Below are 24,652 nucleotides of genomic sequence, written 5' to 3'. Positions count from 1 at the left end.
TTATATCCCCAAGGTTCTATCACTTTTGCTTTCTCACCTACCCATTTGGTCTCTTGAAGACATAAAATATCAATCTTTCTCCTACACATAACATCTACTAACTCTACCAACTTACCAGTTAAAGAGCCTATGTTCCAAGTGGCTAACCTAATTTTATGGTCTTGGACTAACTTCTTTACCCCCACCCGTCCAACAAAGTGAGGGAACCCTTGCCTATTTGACACCACACCCGGGCGCCGGTGTGACGCGTCGCTTCTGGGCAACGACCTAGCAACCCTTGCCCATATATCACTGCCTCCGGGCCTAGAGAGTACAACGCGTCGCTTAGTAGGGAACGCCCCAACGAAATTCTCATATTGGTTCATTTTCATAGGGTATGACACAGTTTTTATGCTGGCTGTCACAGGCCTACCGCAACCCTCCTCCTTTATCCGGGCTTGGGACCGGCAGTGTATAACTAAACAGTTATACACAGGCGGAGTTCACGTCTCATTAGTGTAATAACATAAAATAGTTATACTGCCCAACAAGTGATCATATAGATTATACAACATACCAAAGGTTCGACTTCTCAAATGTCATTTATCTCATGTCATAATTGTCTTCCTCCTCTCCCATTGACATGGTATAATCATTATCATCGATATCATCTAATTCTCTATCATTGATGTGATAGCTACTACCACTAATTGATTGTTTGATTGCACAAACTAAATCAAAATTTATTGTTTCTAGCGCTTTTATTGCTTCTATGCATTCAACATTCTTGATTTCCAACATCCAATATTAATTATAAAAATTTCATATTTATCCTAATTTACAAGTATAAATTATAAAGTCCAATAACTTGTACCTAGCTTTGTCATCTGACCGGGAAGGTTGGATGTAATTCAAATAACTATGATGAAGATCACTAGAATTAGTTTGCCCAAGTGATTCTACATTATCTGCAATCATCTTTTCTCAAGTAATTTTACATCATCTGCAATATGCAATCATCTTTTACTTATGTACAATATCGATTATTTGTTCTTTATTGAATTCACATCGAACATCTATATCCCTAATCAATTCGAGCAAATGCATGCCCTTCACTTGCCTAAGCTAAATGTTTGGGACGTCAATATAGATCACTCTTTGGGATAGTTGGATAATCGCCGAAGGACTAAGCTCGATAGATGGTGCTTCATATAGGTGCACAATCTTCACTTCTTCTTTAGCTTTGTGAGCAACTAAGTAAACATCATCATGAAATAACATTGATTTCACATCATCATCGTCTAACACATCCATTCATAAATGTTGGTCATCTAGGTTAAAAAAAATATATATATTAGAGGATCATTGACACTTTCACATATTCATTTTTATGAGCCATCAAAGCTATAAATTCTTTATAACTACTATTTTTTGAGACTATTATAAATCTCCAAGTAGGTTGATCAGTATTATGTAATGTACTATAACCATTTAAGAGTCTATCATTAACTACCTATACCAACCACACAATATATCATTCATCTAATGAAAATAGTATATATGAAAAGACCATCCATATACATTTTATATATTCAATTAACATAACTACCTACAACAATCATTCTGAAAACCAACTACCCACAATAACACCTTAACCCATATTAAATGGTTGTGCAGAGTAAACTAACATAAATCATTGTTCTTTATCATATAATATATACATCATATAAACAATCAAATTGAAGGATAGAGGCATACAAATCGTTAACAAATGAAAAACATGTTTTAAAAATGTACTTGGTTCGGCTTTAATAAAAAAAATTGCTATCAATTATTCCAAAATACTCAAGGATAAAGTGTCGCTGAAATAGTTGCCAAAAAAGTGACCGACAAAAAACTATTGAAGACCACTAGTTGAAGACCACAAAGAACCTTAAAAGCGAGCAAAAAATACCCCAAAGTGCAAAGAAACAATGTTTATACCCAATTGTTAAGGAGTGCAAACTTCATGAGGTATAGGAAAACTTTGTGAAGTATAAGTGCACTTATTCATGCATTTATCGAGGTTTAGTTTAACAAGATGCTTGCACCTATTTTTATGCAAACTTAGTCGGATATTGGCAAAGTTTAGAGGTTTTTTAAAGATGTTCACACATTTTTATGCAAATTTCTTATATATATGTACACTAAGGCAAATATTTACAAGGTTACTGGATGTTCACACCTATTTTCATGAAAACTTCTGAGATATATGCACACTTCGAAGTTTTAGGTTTGAGTTTAACATAATGTTCACACCATATTTTTATGTACATTATATATACATATATGCACACTTAGTCTAGTATTTTACGAAGTTTCAAAGTTCGAGTTAGAAAGGATCTTCACAAATATTATTGCCCGAACTTCGTTAAGTCCTAAAAAAAACATGTGAACCACATTTTGAGTATGCAACACCCAACGAACGAAGCAACATCTCGCACAAACTTCATGAGTTTCGCACATGCAAAAACTAAAAAGGACATTCCAAAGCTGACCATTTTCGGTTTTGGATATGAAAAAAAATATCAAAATTTGTAAGGTATTTCAGAAAAGGCATCAAATTACCCATACGTACGGTCATGGTCCAAAGAATCAATGGGGGTGGCCACTGGCCCAATTAAACTTGAAGCTGGTGTGATCAGGTTAAATAATCAGGTCAGAAATGGGCTGGGCCCTATAAAATACACAAGGCCCAACGGACCCTGCCCATTTACTAGGTCAGGCCTAAAGGGCCAGTCCAATCCCCACTCGAGCCCAAATATGATTGGGTCAGGCCGGGCTCAAGCTAGGATATCAGTCAGGCCTGTTGGGCCCTTATCAGACCCTAATCAAGCCTGGCTGGCCTGGACACCCCTAATAACAACCAAAACCATTTTTGTGGGCGTCACATACTGACGTGAACCTTTTGTGAATACCGGAGACATCTAAAGAATTTAGCATGGAGAGAGAGAGAGAGAGATTGCACAATATACGAATATTTACTATAATGCCAATAATTCAACTTTTGCAGCAATTCTCTCAACTAGCAACAAAATAGGCACATATCAAGCTCACTTCAAAATAGCCACCACCTTTTCCGCCTCTTCTCCCTCTGCATCAAAACAAGATGATATCACTCAACAGCTGGATTGAACCATCAACAAATGCAAAATATGCATATGGAAGCTGAACACAATCTGCTCCAAACAACCCCCTCTGACACATAAAACGCATCCTCAGTTTTGATTGATTTGTTTGAGTTACATGTGACCTATATCTAAGTCTGTTAAGTCATGCTGAATAGTGCCTCACGCATGTGTCCCGTCTAATTTCTACTGCTATACCCCATGCCCTTGTACCATTACTTTTTTTCAGAGTAATATTGTGAAAAAGTGGATGTATATGCGTGTGCATGCATGCACATGCGTGCGCGCACGAGAGAGAGAGAGAGAGAGAGAGAGAGAGAGAGAGAGAGAGAGAGAGAGAGAGAGAGAGAGAGAGAACCTTTTGATCTTGAGAGTTGACAATTATCGGCTTTGGCAGAACGCCTTCTGCTTGCTCTATGTATGGTCGAACTTTTTCTTCCAAAAGCTCATTCAACTGAAGTAGAAGGGAATTGGTAATATGTAGATTGTATTTAATTGAGGTCTCCTCTATAAAGATCTAATTTGCACAGCTTCAGATCTATTAAACAAAACTAGATTCTTACAGAAAAAAAGTTACCAGAGGATACAGGATGTTACATACCTTGTTCTTCCGCCATTTTGTTTCCCACTGCATGTCTAAGATTTGATCCGCCATTTCTCTCTGTGCATTGAGAAGAGTAGTCATTTCAAGAAGTTTTTTGGGATCTTTGAGATCTTCCTCAGTCCAAGAAGCTTCAGTCAAAGGAAGTTTCAGGTCCTGTAACAATTGTACAACAAATTGCGTTATCCAGAGCATGATATGTGTGTGTGTGTGTGTGAGAGAGAGAGAGAGAGAGAGAGAGATCCAACAATAATGGTTAAACTGACAATGAACATAATGTGATGGCAGTAACAACATGAAACAATCTGGGTGGTCGTCATTCTGAAACGTTGCATTAGTTGCAGACGAAGCCTCAAGTAAATTTTAGGTTTATGAATAGATAAACAGGAATTGCCAATGATAACTTAAGAGAGTCAATGAAAATGAATCAGAAATTCTGGATTAAGTTGGGGCTGGAAAATATACCATCAACTAATTCTCAATCTCCTTATATGATAGTGAGAACATAGTGAACAATATAATCTCTAATTCTGAACTCCCAAACATTTACATCATATTTTAGAAATTGAGGGTAAAACATTCCTAAGGAGAATGTGAATATGAGCTTACACCCCAGTTATGCGGTCGTGGTGGAACATCTAGCTTCATGACTTCAACTTCCAGAGCCTTCTTTGCCTTGTAATAAGGGATGTTTTTCACAACAACAGGATCATCCTTAGCACGTGCTGGATCTATAGAGATAAGAGCCTGACAAAAAATGATGAAAGATTAGAACTAATCAAGCAAAGGACTTGAGTGGCCTTCCTAAAGAACTGTTACTGGCAACATAAACCAAAAATTTATAAGCTTGCTGTGTTTGGGGAAAAAATTGCATAAAATCACCAATCAAAAAAGATCCAATAGGATACTAACATTTCATGTTTGATTTCAATTTGGTGAAAAACTTTGAACCATCATATTGCCAGGCAGTTACCAGTTCTGGCAACATGAGCATCCTGCCTCCACCTTATGATCAATTTTACTCCTACCAATATAAAGTCAACTTATAAGTGCTAATTAGGTGGCTACTTATGTAATGCCTAAAACTTGTGCTCTAGAACTAGGAAGTACATGCATTTTGCTATTAGCATTTTGTGGAATTGGCTCCTTTCTAATCAATTTTACTGCTACAAATACAAAAGTCATTTTCAAAGTACAAATTAGGCACCTAATATGTTATTGCTAAAAATTATGCTCTAGAAAGTAATGCAGTTTGATTTGGCAGTTTGCGCAAATATCTAGAATTGTAAAATGGTTCTCATATGGAAAACTGCAAACATTATAATTACCAAAGAATGGTGAAACTAATGGACCATTAACTTGAATTATAAAACCAAATAGATGCATATATAAATGATAGTGAAGAATCTCTGTCATGTATAATAATGGTGAAAAGGTATTTCCAACTCTTACATCTTGAACATACTCCCAACCAGGTTTTCTCACAGCTACAATATCTCGAAGTTCATCATAACGCATAGACTCCTGAAACAGTAAGCAGCCATGAGAAAATGGTAAATACAGAAAAAATCATAGTATTTTGCACATAGAAAGCATGAAAGCCACATAGACTCATCACTAAAGGAAACAAAATCAGGTGACCTATATGTGTCCATGTTTTTGTGAAAAGTTAAAATAAAGAACACAATTTCAACTTGTTTTTTCTGAAAACTGCAATCTGCACCTATAAGAGACTAAGTTATTTGTTCAAAAATGTAATGCAAGCATACAAATAGAATATTTTATAAGGAAAATTTTGTGCTAACCTTGTATTCCCACCATATCTTTTTCTTCACATCATCATCATATGTGAACCCTCCTAGAATCTCAGGCATGGAGATCAGCCAGAATTCGGCAAACTTGGGATTTCTCATACTATTGATGATATGCTGGGGCACAAACAAATAATAACTCAAATTACAATTGCAGTGACCTTAGGTAAAAAAAAGGCTCGGAGAATAGTGTTAGAGAAGCATGTCGCATCCACCTGGACATCAATATGTGTGCAAATAACTGATTGGATGCTCAGTGTATATTTGTGCATTTAAAGGATAAGGTATAAAATAATGGAGCATAGATCCCAAATTCTTTCTTTGTGTGTCACAAATGAATAAATTGAAAGAACTGAGAGAAAAATATGAGAAATTATAAAAAGTAAACAATAGGATAAATCATAATGAACAAATTTACATTTTTGATATAGAATACAACGTGGGCCCTCATTCATCTTAGAGATTATAAAACACACACATGCATGCACACCACATATACATAAATCCATTGATACAGCAATATCATTCAATAGTGCAAGTATTTGCATAAACTCATGACACAAATGCTCATAGTGATAAAAATAAAATAAAATAAAAAAAAAACAAAAAAAAAGTGAAAACATACCACAAGGATAATTTCCTTTAGGACTTGGGGAGTGGAGTATCAAGAACAATCAATAAAACAGCACAAAATTGCTCATCATTCACTACTCCGTAAACAAGAATATATTTTTAACGAAAACAGATGAGACAAATATTTAACTTTTCCTTTGTGTACATTTTTTGTCTTTCCACTATTGCATTGGTTTGTTGACAAAGAAATCTTACTAGGAAATCATGACCATAACACTCATTTTCAAGTATAATGCTGCTTGGTTGCATACAACTAGTTTACTGTTGTTTTTTGGGGATTATCACTTGTGAGACTATTGGTTAGCTCATCTAAATTAAAACCAAAAGTATAACTAATAGTGTTTTGCTCACTTCTAAAAGAAAAGAAACATCAATCTCGGAATCTATAAAAGGCTACAATATGCATGCTACTAACATGCAAATTTTACTATCTATGAACTATCTTTTACAATCTACAGATTTTTCTTTTTATTGCTTCAAAGATAGGGATGAAGTGCATTCATCATACATAAATATCATTGACGACTTTGTTAAAATTAGAACAGTTCTCCACAGTAGGTGACACCTCATTAGAACATTAGTGAACATATTCTCATAGTCAACATTTTCACTACCTAACTGTTCCTGGTAGCAAGTTTAAAACAGACATAACAATGCCATAGGCAACATTCCCTCCATAATAGATCTCCTACTTCCATCAGCATTCACCTTACTATTAGTATCATGTTATCAACATCCTCCATATGGTATTCCCCAAAAATGACTATACAATGGTCAATATTTTTCTTTTGTTTGATATGCACATAAAGGACAGATAACACAGGCTAGTCATGGAGCCCATCAAACTAAGGCCCTCAATTGGTCAGGTCAAAGGACCCAAATTAATATGACATGTTGGACCTAGATGAGGTCAAATTCACATGCAAAGCTTCATCATAGACATACACATGCAGTGTTCCAAACATGGGAACCTATGTCAAAAGGATACTTAAATTTAACTCCCACCGTGTATCAGCTTTTATACTAGTCAAACTGAAATCCTTCACAAAAACAGCCATATCCATGTGGCTTAGATTGGAACAAAGTGCAATCTTGATCACCTTCCATGAGCAATAATCACCAAATTCTTTTCTTGGGTAATGCACAGCTCTCCATTGTTTCTTCAGCAAATCAGAAACACAATTCACACTTTAGCACCCTCCCAGGCTATGTCACATGGACACTCCATTTTGCCCTCTGTATCTGTGTCAACACATGTCAACACCTGGGCACGCCATTTTACCTTCTATAGATACAAGTTTGTATTCAATTTGTAATTTATAATTATATTTTCAGTTTACAACTTTATATTTTCAGTATATAATATATTCACACTATAGCACACTCCCAGGCTATGACACACGGACACTCCATTTTGCCCCTTCTACCCGTGTCAACACACGTCAACACCTGGACACGCCATTTTACCTTCTATACATACAAGTTTGTATTCAATTTGTAATTCATAATTGTATTTTCAGTTTATAACTTTATATTTTCAGTATATAATATATATTTTAGATATAGTATATATATTTAGATTATATTCGGTTTATTTTGAGTTTATTTTGTATTTATGTGATATTTAATATCTATATAGTCGTGTCCCCCTACCCACATTTTTTGGAATTGCCATGTCGTACCCTCTGTACCCATACCCGCACCTATACCCTTACCCAGGTGACATAGCTCCCAGGTAAACATTAGCTTGAAAAACTCAGGTTTCTAAGCTATTTTGGTGTTTGTCTTAGGTTAGAAATCCTAGGCTAGTTGCATTTGGGTGCTTCCTATTTAACATAATTTTAATAATTTTGCTAAGAATTTAGAAAACCCTTGTTGGATAATTTCTTGGCACGTAGTTTTTTAGAAAAATTGGAACCTACAACAAGTTAGGAAATTCAGCTTGGGTGAGACCTTGTTTGCACCATGTTTGCTTCCTTTTTGTGGATTCACTTTTCATAGGAATTTATTTGTAGAGCCCTCTCTTGTGTGTAGATTTTTCAAAACCCAATCAGATCCCATCATTTTGGATCTGTGGATCCACGTGCCTGTACCCATACCAAGAACTAAAGTTCGGATATATTGGTGATGGAATCTCGGCGTCGAATACCTTGCTCGTGCATACTAGGAACAAAAATTTGAGTATATCTGCATTGCCCCAAATTCAATGGGAAAATCTCATAAATCACACACTTGGAACCAACAAATGATTATTTTCCCTCATATCTAATTTGCAATATATATATATATATATATATTATATACTGTGTGTAAGAGAGAGAGAGAGAGAGAGAGAGAGAGAGAGAGAGAGAAATATTGCTTCTTTAATTTATGTAATGTTCAAACGTTTCTTTACAATGAAAAAAAAAATCCAAGATATCAAGATTAAAATATCAATTACTATTATGTTTGTGAGGTGCATAAATGTTGGTTGGACAAGGTGTATGGCATGTAATCATAGGAGGAATCTCATGGACGGTAAATAACAGAATGGCCGGGGCTCATGAATTGCATTGCCGTCCAGAATCCAAAAGATAAATGAGGATGATCTATCCAAGCAGTCTTCATTTTTGGGTGAGGTCACAGTACAATCGTGTCGTTTAACTCAACTCGAACCCATGGTGAAACCCTTTCCCAAGAAGGCTATTTGTAGTGAAGGCCTGAACCCAAGGCTAAAACTTAGCATGGGTGCTAGGCTGTGTGCCCACCACCTAATTTCTAATGGATAGGAAGCTGGATCTCCTAAGTTGCTAACTTGAGCAGATTGAGAAATAAATTTCTTGGGGATTTCTTGCACAAGAAGGATTGGCACCTGGGACCAGAAGTAACATGAAGAAATGGAGAAGGTCCTAGCTGTTTCTGCTGGTGTCTCGCATGGAAAGAGCAAAACCTGAGAAAGTTTTAGGATTAGTTAATGCTGTTTTGTTTGCATGGTTTCACTGAAATTTAGTGAAAATATGAAACATTTATAGAAATATATCATTTGTGTATATTATATAATACACATGCACGTGGAAGCACCGACCATAGCACCACAAAGAGGTAACACATCACTGTGATGGTGTGGGACAGATAAGTGTTGGTTCATCCCATCACTGTAACAGTTGCTTAAGGGTGTGTTTGCAAAGCGAGAATCTGATTCACGAGGAAGTTGTGCCCTTGAGAAAATGAACCGACAAATTTCACATGTTTGCTCAGCCCATCAATGAAGCTAAATCACAGGCATGTGATTCACATTCTTTTGTATGCAAAACAACAAAAGGATCATTTTCTCATCTCAATGGTACTTGGATCATGGGTTGACACAAAATCTCTCTCTCTCTCTCTCTCTCTCTCTCTCTATATATATATATATATATATATATATATATATATATATATATATATTATTCTTTTTAGTACAAAAAACCTGTATTAAGAATGGAGCTCACCCAAACCAATTTTCTGGTGAGCTCCAACACAGCCTATAAACAGTAAGAGTAGGGGCACAAAACAGATGGGATACAGACTGGATCATGCCAGATCTGCATCTGAATCTGAAGTATCAGCAGCAGATCAGAATCCAAGTCTGGATGAGAATCATAATCAAGGTGGTAGGGTTGAATCAAGATCCCAAATACTAATACTGGATAACTGTAAAAAAAACTTAAAAACAAGCTCTTTATCTGAAAACAAAATGCAATTGGGTTGACTTTTGATCCAAGTCTGAATTAGATCTGACCTAAAATACTGATTTGAATCTGAGCAAATTCCAAAAATAATCCAAATAAACAAATTTGCATCTGATTGGAATGCACATTTGGACCTTGTCTTAAGGATATATGCAAATAAGATGGATTCGGATCAGATATTCAACACCCTAATTGACAGTTTGATTCCATGAGAAAATGAGCCTCAGGGTCAGGCAGTGAGATTCAGAATCATGAGATTTTGAGTCTCAAGTTTGCATTAACCTGAGAAAGTGGCAACTGGGTGCTGAGCTTTCACAACTACCTGAGAAAGTTGCCACTTTCTGAGGTAAGAAAACATGCTCTAAGTACTTAGTGAGACAAGAGGCCTTGTTTGAATTGCTACATGACTACTTTGTATAGAAGTGTCCAATGTACAAAGAATTACCATCAAGTCCTTCCAACGCCTATAGGTATGTCACTAGGTGTATTGAAAGTAGGAAAAGAAGTGCACACACAAATCCACTAAGGGAAGCAATGTTGTGAGTATCATACCGTATCGTACAATACAGTACAATACATATTGTTACTATTTATTCTAACGACACAATACATACTCGTATCACGATACGAGTGTGTATCATATTCGTATCAGGTGTATCGTACGATACACCCTTGTATCGTACCATACTGTATCGTACGATACAAGAGTGTATCATATGATACACTTCAAGCGTACTTTAAAAGGGCCAAAACTTTTTTTTTTACTTTGGGTTTTAAAGACCTTCCTAGGACCGATTTCTCTATTTGTATAGATGCCATTAGAGGGAAACCCACAAACCACAGCAAACTTGAGAGCATTTTGGGGTCTGATTTTTGTGCAAGGAAGAGGTCTTCGTAGTTTACTAGCATAAGAGTACATTTTCACCCAATTTTCACTCAAGGAAGTGAGATAAGGTAAAAAAATCTTCGTTCTTTGTTTCATTTGTATATGATTGAAGTTGAAGGAAGGTAAGATCATTTCTTTTTTGATGTTTCTAGAAGATACTACTTTACTTTTAGTTTTTTACCCTTAATCACATTTTTTGTTTCCTTAGAACTCAAAATTTATCCATAAGTGTGTTATTGAGCATTGTTTTACATCTTTGTAATGATTAGATTTAGTAATTCATGCTCTAGGAAGTCGATAGAGGGTGGAGGTCATGGAGGATGATACCTCTCAAAGGATCCTGCATTGAAATATTGTACACCAGTTAACTTGAAGATGTGTTTGAAAAGAATAGTGAAGTGTAACTTTTGTGGTTTTGTAATGCATGAAGAATTGTATAGATTTAAATATCATGTTGTGGGGCATAGCAACTCCACCGTAAAATTATGTACACATCACATTCTTATTGATATTCGGGTTGAGCTTCTAATTAGTCTTATAGAAGATGATAAAAGAAATGCACGAGTACGTGCAACAATTGTGGGAGAGAAATTGTTAGAGGTGATCCTTGATTCAGAAGATGAAGATGACCCATCATGATCTCAAGCCATTGAATGCTGCAATAAACGACGGAAATCACTGAGCTGAAGTTTGATACTGAAAATGACTTTTATATATAGACATGTTTCGGAAATTTGATACTGAAGATGACTTTTATATATAGGCATATGTTTCTAAAACTCTAGTTTGTATGCATTTTCCCTTAACATGGCATTCTGTAACTAAAAAATATAACTTTAACTTATGTAATAAGTTATGAAAACTTTTTGGCTTTTGAATGTATAATTATTTTGTCTTAACCGATTATATTTATGGTGATTAGATTCGTGGCTACACAACCAAATCTGTTGTTAAATGTTTAATAACATATTCATGTTTAGTTAATCTTATTATATAAATATAGTGTTCTTGTATTCTATATTTTTTTTTGTTTTTTTAGATTTTTAAAGAATTTTTTAGTGAGATTTGTGATTTTTTACCATACCATGCGATATGCATCTTACTTTGTGCCAGACCGATACGGGTTACAATACGCTACTTACAACCTTGAAGGGAAGTGCACATAAGCCACTAAGGGCTAGAACAAGCACTCAACAACACACACACATACACACAAGCCACTAATGGGCTTAATACACTATAAAAATATTATTTTACTAACCATGAAATGCTCAAGAGAAGCATGTCACAACAAGGGGTTTTAACCCCGTATTTATACAAGGAATGGGAGAGGACTAGGCGTTGGGCTAGTCCCAACGGCGAGCCGTTAGCCTAGTCTAACGGCTAACTGGCTAACCATTAGACCCAGCCCAATGGTTAGTCCACAAAAGACTAAAATGCCCCTTGTAAAAGGGGTAAAATACAAAAGAAAAAATAAAAGAAACAAAAAATCACAATTTCCTAAGATATAATCTACAATATTTCGTATATATACATACCAAACATATGTAGAACACACACACACACACACACATATATATATATATATATATATATATATATATATAAAACAACCCCTCAAACTGACGGTGAAATCATTGAAAGTTTGCTAAGGAAAAACAAGAAGTCAGTAATGCTTTGGTGAAGAAATCTGCAATTTGGTATTCGGATGTCACATAGAGAAGTTCAATAGTGCCTCTGAGAAACTCTTTATGAACATAGTGGCAATCCTACTAAGAGTCATATGTACAAGTGTGTGTATATATATATATATGTATTTCATAATTATATATATAAATATAAATATATTTTTTAGAATGTATTTAGGCATTATTTGTAAACTTTTTATTTTTTATTTTTAATGGGTATTTTGGTCTTTTGACCAAACTAGCTATTGGGAGCAAGGTTGTAAGTAGTGTATCGTTACCCATATCGGTCGGGCCCAAAGTTAGATATGTATTATAGTGTATTTTAAAAAAATCATAATTTTTTAATAAAAAATGTTCAAAATTTCAAAAAATAAGAAAAATAAAAAAATAGCAAAAATTCTAAAAAAATTATAACACATAAAACAATGATTAATTGCACAAAATACCACCATAAAATCACATATGAAACATTTATGTCTCTATAAGTTGTATAAGACATCATCTAACATCAACTAATATATATAATATTGCATAAATATCTCACAAGAATAATGCATATCTGCCATCTCCCATGATGCTACACCCAGTTTCTCTCTATGAATGCTTATCTCATCACAATATGCCTTCACTTCATTCACATTAGTATCTAAAATTTTTTCTCTTAAATCATGATATGAAGGCATTTTATATCCAGGCCCGATAGTGGTTATGACATCTGTCATGACCTGAAAATGAAAGGAATTTGTCACATTAAAAAGAATGCAAGTATCATAGAACCATTTCCAGACCGCGACATTCGCCTGCTTGACTAAATGTTTATGAGTCATAGCAGTATGAATGTCGGGTTATGCCCTAGGAGCAGTCTTAGAAGCAAAAATGTGCCTTGAGGCGCAAAAGACGCGCCTCAAGGTGAGGCGCAAAAGACGCGCCTCAAGGTGAGGTGCGGCCCTCTGTGCCTCAAGGCGCAAAATTTTTTTTTTTTTTACAAGACTTTTGAGACATAATCAAAAAGATTTTTGTAGGTTAATCTCATATATTTTCCAGTTATTTCAGTTATGTAATAAGTTTCTTAGTATATTACTATATTTTAACTTTTGTTGGTTAATTTCGTATATTTTTCAGTTATTTCAGTCATGTAATTAGTTTCTTAATACATTTTAACTTTTGTTGGTTAATCTCATATAATTTCCAGTTATGTAATCAGTTTTTTAGTTACTTTTATATGTTAATCTCATATTTTTTAGAATAATCTCATCTATTTTAACTTTTGTAGGTTCATCTCATATATTTTTCAGTTATTTCAGTTATGTAATCAGTTTCTTAGTATATTTTAACTTTTGTTGGTTAATCTCATATATTTTTCAGTTATGTAATCAGTTTTTAGTTACTTTTATATGTTAATCTCATATTTTTTAGAATAATCTCATATATTTTAACTTTTGTAGTTTAATCTCATATATTTTCCAGTTATTTCAGTTAGGTAATCAGTTTCTTAGTATATTTTAACTTTTGTTGGTTAATCTCATATATTTTCCAGTTATGTAATCAGTTTTTTAGTTACTTTTATATGTTACAACAACAACAACAACAACTACGCCTTCATCCCAAAACAATTGGGGTCAGCGATATGAACCAAAAAAGAAATTCATTTTGGGTCTTCCACATGAATCCTTTTCCTCCAATCATTTCTATCCAACGCCATGTCCTCGGTGAGGTTCAAAGCATTCATATCCTTTCCTATCATCTCCATCCAAGTCTTCCTAGGCCTACCCCGACCTCTTTTAACTAATATATTTTCCCATTTCTCCAACCTTCTAACTGGAGCATCATTAGGCCTTCGCCGAATATGTCCAAACCACCGTAAACGATTCTCTCGCATCTTATTTTCAATGGGTGCAACACCTACCTTCTTACGTATCTCTTCGTTCCGAATCTTATCTTTTATTGTATTTCCACACATCCATCTAAGCATCCGCATCTCAGCTACACTCATTTTTTGAATATGATGTCTCTTGGCAGCCCAACATTCCGTACCATATAGTAAAGCGGGCCTAATAGTCGTCCTATAAAACTTTCCCTTCAACCGCAATGGCATTCTACGATCGCACAGCACTCCAGTAGCACTTTTCCATTTCATCCACCCAACCTTTATCCTATGATTTACATCTCCATCAATTTCTCCATACTTTTGAATGATGGATCCCAAATATTTGAAATAATCATTCACCGGTATATCTTGCTCACCAAGCTTCACTACACTCCCATCACTACTTCGTTGCTTACTAAACCGACATTCCATATATTCAGTCTTACTCTTACTCAACTTAAAACCTCTAGCTTCCAATGTCTGTCTCCATAATTCTAGCTTAGCATTAACCCCAGCTCTAGACTCATCAATCAAAACAATATCATCAGCAAACAACATACACCACGGTACATTTTCTTGAATTGATCTCGTAAGCTCATCCATCACTATCGCAAATAGGAAAGGGCTTAAAGCAGATCCTTGATGTAACCCAACCGTTATCAGAAAATTGGTTGACACCCCTCCACAAGTGCGGACATTGGTTACTACTCCTTCATACATATCTTTAATTATACTAATGTACTTGAGAGAAACACCTTTCTTCATCATTGTCCACCAGAGAACGTCCCTAGGTACTCTATCGTATGCCTTCTCTAAATCAATAAAAACCATATGCAAATCTTTGTTCCTCTCTCTATATCTTTCAATAAGTTGTCTAAGAAGATGTATAGCTTCTATAGTTGATCTTCCAGGCATAAAACCAAATTGATTCTCCGATATCATGACAACCTTCCTCAACCTAGATTCAATCACCCACTCCCAAAGTTTCATAGTATGACTCATGAGTTTTATACCACGATAGTTTGTGCAATCTTGTATATCACCCTTATTCTTATATAAAGGCACCAAAGTACTCTTCCTCCACTCATTAGGCATCTTATTTGTTCGCCAAATCAAGTTAAAAAGATTTGTCAACCATTCTAAACCTTTCTCTCCTAAGCATTTCCAAGCCTCGATAGGTATACCATCTGGGCCAACTGCCCTTCTTGATTTCATTTTCTTCAAAGCCTCTGCAATTTCTTTCTTTTGAATCTTGCGCATGAAGTCACGATTTATCTCATGAAAAGGAATGGAGAAGTCTCCAAGATCTTGAGCATGACTATCATTAAATAGCTTATCAAAATAATCTTTCCATCTCTCCTTAATCTCCTCATCTTTGACTAAAACCCTTTGCGTTTCATCTTTGATACATCTAACCATACCCAAATCCTTCGATTTCCTATCTCTCATCTTTGCAAGCCTATAAATATCCTTCTCGCCTTCTTTGGTATCCAACTTGTCATAAACCTCCTTATATACCTTAGCCCTCGCGTTTCGAACAACTTTTTTAGCTTCCTTCTTTGCTATCATATACTTCTCCAAATTCTCATTAGTTACTTTTATATGTTAATCTCATATTTTTTAACTTTTGTTGGTTAATATCATATATTTTTCAGTTATGTAAACGGTTTCTTAGTATAGTTTTTCTTTTATTGGTTAATCTCATATATTTTCCAGTTATGTAATCATTTTTTTAGTTACTTATATATGTTATTCTCATATTTTGTAGAATAATCTCATATATTTTAACTTTTGTAGGTTAATCTTATATATTTTCCAGTTATTTCAGTTATGTAATAAGTTTCTTAGTATATTTTAACTTTTTTTGGTTAATCTCATATATTTTCCAATTATATAATCATTTTTTAGTTACTTTTATATGTTAATCTCATTTTTTTAGTACTTATTTGAGATTTTCTATTTCTTATTGGTTGTTATTTCATCAATAAAGCATTTCTTTATTTATTTGTATTTTTAGATATTTTCTTTAAAGTTTTCAAAAAAAAAATTGAGGCTTACGCTTTACGCCTCACCTCGGTTTTTGGTGGAGCGCCTCGCTACGCCTCAACGCTTTTCACAACACAGGTTTTAAGTTAACACTTATGTGTATTTGTGTGCATTTTATGTATATATATATATATATGTATGTATTTATATTGAATAGGTAATGTTGATGTTCTGAAAATAAACACAGAAATCGGGGTAGAGAGAGAGACGGCTGCTTAAAAAGAAAACTCGTTACCTTGGATTAGGGCTAATCTGTATATTAAATAGAGATAGTCCAAAGAACGAAATTACACCCAGGTCCCTCATTAAATATTAAGATTCAAATAACCTCTAGTTTAGAAAAACTTATTTACTAAAAACCTCTTAGTCTCAACACTCCCCCTCAAGCTGGAGCATAGATATCAATCATGCTCAGCTTGTCACAACATTTCGAGAAATTTGGTCTAGCAAGATGCTTTGTAAACATATCTGCAACTTGATCTTCTGACTTTAGATATTTGGTAGTGATATGACCAGCTTGCACCATATCTCTTACATAGTGGCAATCAACTTCAATGTGCTTTGTTCTCTCATGAAAGACAGGATTGTTCGCTATACATGTGGCAGCCTTGTTATCACACATCATGGTCATAGGAGAGGAAACCTTCACCTGAAGATCATGAAGAACAGTACGAACCCACATCAATTCAGCAGTTGTTTGGGCCATACCTCGATATTCTAATTCTGCACTCGACCTAGACACCACATTTTGTTTCTTACTTCTCCAAGAAATCAGGTTGTCTCCCAGAAACACGAAGAATCCTGTGGTAGATTTTTTATCCACTACAGATCCTACATAGTCAGCATCAGAATAGGCCACTATCTCCAGAGTTTCACTTTTCTTGAACAATAATCCCTTTCTAGGAGAAGATTTTAGATATCTGAGAATCATTATAGCTGCATTCCAGTGTACCTCAGTTGGTTTGTCCATAAATTGGCTAACTTTGCTTACTGCTAAAGCAATATCCGACTTGGTCACAGTTACATACAGTAGCTTCCCGACTAGGGAGCGATAGCTTTTGCTATCAACCGGTTTTGACCCTTCTTCAAACAACTGAACTTTCTGGTCCATGGGAATATTTGTTGGTTTAGCTCCTAACATTCCCGTTTCCTTTAATAAGTCAAGAACATACTTTCGTTGAAACAAAACCATCCCTTCACGGCTCCTAGCAACTTCTATACCCAGGAAATATCTCAGTGAACCAAGATCTTTTGTAACAAAGTGTTTTTGAAGATGAGCCTTTGTGGCTTCAATATCTTTCACATTGTCTCCTGTAAGAATGATGTCATCCACATATACTACCATAACAACTATGCTTGAATTAGTTTTCCTGATAAACAGTGCATGATCTGCCGTTGACCTATTAAAGCTAAAGTGTGACATCACTTCAAACAACTTCTGAAACCATGCACGAGGACTTTGTTTCAAACCATAAATCGTCTTCCTCAATCTACACACCTTCTGACACTCCCCCTCAACCTCGAATCCTGGAGGTTGTTGCATGTAAAGAGTCTCAGATAGATCCCCATATAGAAAAGCATTTTTCACATCTAATTGGCACAAGCTTCAACCATGCTGAACAGCTACTGAGAGAACAAGACAAATGGTACCCATCCGAGCAACAGGAGAAAAGGTTTCAAAGAAATCAATACCATATGTCTGAGTATACCCTTTTGCTACTAATCTGGCCTTGTACCTTTCAATAGAATCATCAGATCTGTACTTTATTATATATACCCATTTACATCCAACAATGTCAGCATCTGCTGGGGAATCAACTAGATCTTATGTATGCTGAGAGACTAAAGCATCCATTTCTTCTTGCATAGCCAGCTTCCAGCGGTTATCAAGTTCTGTCTGTTGATAGTTCAGAGGAATAGTTTCAGCAGATAAGGCTGAAATAAATGTTTTCATCTGATTTCCAATTCTGGCATCGGAGACAAAATGAGATATGGGATATAAGGTACATTTCCGTGTCCCTTTGCGTAGAGCAATAGACCTGTTATCATCATCATGAAGATCACTATTGTCAGTAGAACTTACCTCAGGGAAAGAAAAAGATGAAGGCACTTGCGGAGGTGGAGCTCTACGTACATATACCAATGGAGAATCATTAAATCTTGAAGAGGATGAAGTTTGGTTTGGTAATGAGGGCACAGACTCCAAAGGAAAAGGAGGTATAGGTAATGGAAAAGACTCAGTTGGATCAACCTGAAGCGGAGAACCGGTACTAGAGAAATATGGAGTGGATTCCAAGAAAGATACATCCGCACTGACATACTCTCGGCGAGAAATAGGATCATAACATCGATATCCCTTTTGATTTTTGGGATAACCTATAAATATGCATTTGGTAGCTTGAGCAGCTAATTTATCACGGTCAGGTCCAAGTTTGTGTATAAAACAAACACATCCAAATATTTTTGGCGAGAAAGAGAAGAGTGGGGCATTAGGTTTTAGGATATGTAATGGAATTTGATCACCCACAGATGATGAAGGCATGCGGTTGATCAGATAACAAGTTGTGGTAATTGCATCACCCCAGTATAACGCAGGAACATTGGATTGAATCATAATGGTTCGGGCAACATCAAGCAGATGCCGATGTTTTCGCTCAGCCACCCCATTTTGTTGAGATGAATAGGCACAAGAAGTTTGGGGTTGAATGCCATGATCTTGGTAAAATTGTAATAGAACTTTTGATTTAAACTCAAGAGCATTATCAGTGCGAACAATCTTGACAATATATTCAAATTGAGTTTTTATTTCAAGAATTAAGAATTTGATAATACTTGGAACTTCAGATCGTTCTTTATTAAAAACACCCATTACAACTTAGAGAAATCATCAACAATAACAAGGTAATATCGACACTGAGTCCTAGTAGGAATCTTACTAGGACCCCCATACATCTGCATGAAGAAGTTCAAAAACTTTATTACTAGACTGTGACTCGAAGTGAACGAACTTCGATGATGCTTGCCCAGCTGACATGCTTCACACTGAAAGGATGTAGTGGAAGGAATTTGAGGAAAGACAGACCGAAGCTTTGACAATGAAGAATGACCAAGTCGATGATGCCACTGAACAGGACTGAATGAGTGTTCTACTGCAGCATGAACATTACCCACTGGATGATGTAGGTAGTAGACTTCATTTTCTTCATAGCCTCCACCAATCTTCTTCCCCGTCAGCAAATCCTGAAAATGACAACCCATTGGATCAAATATTACTCTACAGTTTTGTTCTTTTGTAAGGCAACTAACAGAGAGTAGACTTTGAGGAAAGTTTGGAGCATGAAGAACATTTTTGAATTGTAAGGAGGAGGATATAGAAATATTTCCCTGACCAACAACTGGGGAGGAACTCCCATCAGCTAATGAGACTCCTCGATGAACAGTAATATCCTTTAGATCTGAAAAAACAAGTGAATTTCCACACAAGTGTCTGGATGCACCAGAGTCAATAATCCACTTACTGTCAGTCGGATGAAGATGATTTCCTGTTGAGTAGGCAACACCAGCTACAGGAGGAGTTGAACTCAAGGGGCGAAGAGCTATCAATTCATCATATTCAGCACGACTGAGGGTGATACTACTGTCACTTGCAGATATATTATCCTGTACATTTGTTGCCTCGAGAGTAGTAACATTTGCTTTAGGAGTATAAGACTTTGATGAAGAAGAGGTTGACCGACCATGCTTAATCCCAGCAACGATCTTCTAAATGTCCAGATTTTCCACAGAATGTACATTGAAGTTTTCCTCTGCCTCCCATACCTCATCCACGACCTCGTCCTTTGATATTCTGAATATTTTCACGCCCATAACCAGATGAAACAACAAGAGCAGATGACTGAGTCATAGGCTGAGATTGTGGAAGAGAAATCGCAAGTCTACTTAGACGATTGTATGCATCAGCAAGAGTAGGTACATCTAATCCAGTCAACATCTGGACTCTTGCAACAGAAAATTCTGAAGAGAGACCTGTAAGAAACCGAGCAACCATAGTTTGTTCTTGATGATCCTTTTGCTTCGAGCAACAAAGAGGCCTGTGAGCATTGAGTCTTTCAAATGCAGCTTTGACAGAGGCATAGTACTGGGCCAAGGTCTGATCTCCCTGATGCAAATTATATATTTCATGTTCGACTTGCAGGATACGACTCACATTAGTCTCTTGTGAGTACGTATCTTGAAGATTATCCCACATCTGTTTGGCAGTATGATAGTAAATTAAACCATCTGCAATATGGGGTTCGACACTATTCATGATCCATGACATAACTATGTCATTATCTTCATCCCAAGTAACGTATTTTCCAACCTTTTCATTAGGTTCATCTTCCAACAAGATATGTTTTCTACGATGTCCAGATACCTACATCATAAAAGTTCTGGACCACCTGGCATAGTTAGTTTCATTCAACCTAACAGAGGAACCATACAAAAAGGGATTTGCAAAAGCCTTATATTCCCCAATATGTTCAATTTTGGAGTCACATTTCGAGGATTCACCCATACTGAATATTGAATCCTATTTCAGCTTAAAGAAAAATCAGACTTACTCACATGAACAGCGTGTGTTATAACCCCACGTCAGGCAAGTCCACAACTACACAAGTTGTCACACCAGAAATGAAGTCTTGACAGCAGTACTAATTGAAATGAATGTTTCCACACAGCAGCAGTACTAATTGAAATGAATGTTTCCACACAGCAGCAGTACTAATTGAAACAAAAACTTTCCACAAGCCAATACTACGACTAGCAGCAGTACCAACAAAATTTCACAAGCAACATATGTTTCCACACAGCAGGAATCACGCCTGCAGCTTTAAAAAAAACTACTGTTAACAATTTGTTTTTCACAGCACTCCTGCTACAACTAAAAAAAAATATTTCACGACACAGCCTGTTGCTTCCACGAACAGAAATTGTTGTTAACATTCTGTTTTCACAACACTCATGCTACGACTGGAAAAATAATCCATAACACAGTCCACGAACAGAGAACTGATATTAACATTCAGTTTTGATCACGTCTGAAATCAAACAACTCGGTTCCACGAACACAGCCTGTTGTTTCCACGAATAGAAAACAAAAAAAATTCCACGACACAGCAGGAATCACGACTGCTGATATTTATGTTCTGAGAAATGAACAACCAAATAAGATCTGAGAGGAACTCGGCACTCAGATTCACTACCAACGACAACATGTTACGGCAAAAAAAAATTATTTCATGATATAGCAGGGAATCACGTCTGAAATCAAACACCCAAATAGATTTTAAGGAGAACTCGGCACCTAGATTCACGACCCACGATAACATGCGCACGCAGATACATAGAGATCATGACCGCTGCTCCCATATAGATCACGACATCCAGAACTTTCATTTTTTTTTCGTTGGAAGAAGATTGATCACGCTCCCAAGATCAACTGCTTTGATACCATGTTGATGTTCTGAAAATAAACACAGAAATCGGGGTAGAGAGAGGGAGAGAGACGGCTGCTTAGAAAAAAGAAAACTCGTTACCTTGGATTAGGGCTAATCTCTATATTAAATAGAGATAGTCCAAAGAACGAAATTACACCCAGGTCTCTCATTAAATATTAAGATTCAAATAACCTCTAGTTTAGAAAAACTTATTTACTAAAAACCTCTTAGTCTCAAGAGGTAATACACATTAGGGGTATTTTATTATTTCTCTCATTACAATAAGTTGTACCCATTAGGGGCACAACAAATTTTTTTTCTTTCTTTTTCTTTTCATAATGCCCTTTAGCTTAAAGATAAGGGCATCATTGGTATTACACCATAGATTCGTTGGGACCTCCCCAATGGCTCTATTTTTAGCCGTTGGGGATGGTCCCAAGGCTCTAGGAGTGGTGTGTGGTATATATTGTTAAGTTGTACAAGTATATATATATATATACAATGATGTAATAGGTAAATACCCTCTAGGGGTATTTCTGTTATTTTACTCGTGTAGCAGTACTGTTCATTAGGAACAATTTTTTTCTCTTATTTATTTTGTATCTTTTTATTTCAAGTCATTTTTTGTAAAGAGCATGGGATCTATGGTCAAAAGACCATAGAGACGTTGGGGGCTCCCAGCGACTCTACTGGGGAGCTCTCCCTGTGTATAAATAGGAGTTGAACCCCTCTTGTAACCAATATTTTTTTTAAGAATTTATGCTCAATAAAGATGAATATTTTTTATATTTTGTGTTTTTTTTATTTAGTTCCTTAATGTTTTACATGCACTTTTGCTTGTGTTGTTACTCCTTGTTGGCTATTGTTTTGTCCTATAGTAGACTTGTGCTTGTGTGCATTATGATTGTGATCTTATAAGCCCTTAGTGGCATTGGTTTATGCTTATCCACTTTTGTGATCATGATCTTGTAAATCCCTTAGTGGCATTGTTTTTGTATTTTCCGCTATTTCATTACATGGTATTAGAGCCAAGAATTTCTTCTTGGCATTTTGCCTCTTTTGGGTCTTGGAATTCTTTGGTTCAAGTTTGTGCTTAATGAAGGATTCATGATCATTGTGTGGCTTGGATTCAAGGAAAAACTATACCCGGTATGTATCTTATATCTTTAAGTATTTCTTGTGTTATCTTTTTTCATGCATTATGAATGAGGAAGCACTTAATTTTTTTAATCTTCAAATATAATATATATACATTTGCCTCTTTTATATTAAAAACAAAAAAAAACTTTGAATATTTTTTTTATTATTGTTGGACTTGTTCTGTAATATCCGGAAGAAATAGGTATACTTAATCGATTTGGATCTAGGACCCGATATCCGGACCCGTGAAGGAATCAATAAATGGGTGTTAAATTAAGATTTTGATAATAATTTTAATTGGGTAAATACTTAGGTATTAGGGTCGGATCCACAGTTGGACCCGCAAGGATCCAACTGAGGATCCGTTAGCTCAGAAAGACCCGGATCCAAGCATATGTTGGATCGGGTGTTGCGGGTCGCAGGGTTTGGACCCGGACCCGAGTACGAGCCTTATGAAATAAGAACAAGAATCGTGCCTCAAGCACGATTCTTGCATTCAAGATTTCGAGAGGGTGAAAGGGGGGGTTACGCAGAACGTAACCAACCCCTCTTTTCTCGGAAGGAGGTGGAAAGGGGGAGCTCGGCATAAAAGGGAGGGGAATCCCCTCAGTCAAGCTTTCAATTTCTCCCACTCGGTCTCCCTCCCTCTCACGGTTGGTGCACACAGTGGAGGAAGGAGCCCTTCACGACAGGAGCTTCGACCATCCGCACCTGTCAAGGCTCTAGCGAGGGTCTTCCTTCACGGCAGTAGGGGAAAGCACCGTAAAAAGGTACGGCTAGTCTTGGAAATGGGTGACGGATCGAACGTGGGTTCGATCTTGTATGAGGGTTTGAGGAGAGGGAGGTTATGGGGATAGGATTTCAAGTTATTAATAGTGTTTTCTTTCAAGAAATCATGGGGGAAGGGGTGTTTAGGGGTAGCGATCTGGGTTTGGGGAATAATGCTGGTCCAACCCTAAACCTTAAGGTTTCCAATTTGGCCGACATGAGATCGGTGAAGGGCGATGACAACCGGTTAAGGCAGCCCAGTTCTTGCTTGGAATACCCCGGATTTTTGGGGTTCTTTAGCCTGGAAATCGATGAGCACAGGCTGGGTGTGTATGAGTGTGTTGAGCTAGAGGTTTTTGCTATATTTCGTGTGCTCTGATTGTAGTAGATTACGGTATACATAACATGATATTTTCTTTGGCTTATCTGAAAATATTTGCTTAGAATATAACGTGGAAATGGTAGTTTAAAAGCAGGAAAACTCGATGAAGTTGAGGGTGTATTTAGATCATGATTCTTGCTATTCACTCGATGAAGTTAAATCTTGTTATTGCTACATGCATGAGAATTTGCTGTGTCTGAATTTACATATTGTATTCTTGAAATTTAGAGAAAACAATGGAAGATTATGGTTGCTGTGTCAAATCTGTTTATCCTATTGTAGAAAAAGGTTGGGTGCAAGGGTTGCACAGATGTTGTAACAGGCATGACATCAGCCTGACCCGTTGGATACATTCACTGGGTACCGATGGCTGCCATTATTAGCATTATTTCTAAATGCTATTACTGTTCCTCCATAGTTGGCTGCTAATGGTGTGTTTTCTTTGTTATATAGACCACCAGTCGTAGGGGAATAGACTGTTTGTTTCTTTTCTT

The 24,652-nt window shown here is 36.2% G+C and overlaps 1 protein-coding gene across 1 annotated transcript in view; it reads right to left on the bottom strand.

Moving 5' to 3' along the window:
* Positions 1-2,980: 2,980 nt before the first annotated feature.
* EMB2737 (embryo defective 2737) overlaps positions 2,981-24,652 on the bottom strand; it is an 88,685-nt gene continuing 67,013 nt past the window's right edge. Inside the window, exons 7-12 of the mRNA XM_089983042.1 lie at positions 5,553-5,675; positions 5,200-5,271; positions 4,357-4,494; positions 3,748-3,903; positions 3,505-3,600; positions 2,981-3,112 (exon numbers count right to left, since the gene is read on the bottom strand). Coding sequence (XP_089839168.1) covers positions 3,077-3,112; positions 3,505-3,600; positions 3,748-3,903; positions 4,357-4,494; positions 5,200-5,271; positions 5,553-5,675 — 621 coding nt within the window. The 3' untranslated portion in view covers positions 2,981-3,076. The remainder of the gene's footprint in view (positions 3,113-3,504; positions 3,601-3,747; positions 3,904-4,356; positions 4,495-5,199; positions 5,272-5,552; positions 5,676-24,652) is intronic.

This window comes from Nuphar pumila, chromosome 12, assembly GCF_984573655.1.
Source record: "Nuphar pumila chromosome 12, dmNupPumi1.hap1.1, whole genome shotgun sequence".
Classification (NCBI taxonomy): Eukaryota; Viridiplantae; Streptophyta; class Magnoliopsida; order Nymphaeales; family Nymphaeaceae; genus Nuphar; species Nuphar pumila.
This window is presented reverse-complemented; position numbering and strand designations above follow the sequence as displayed.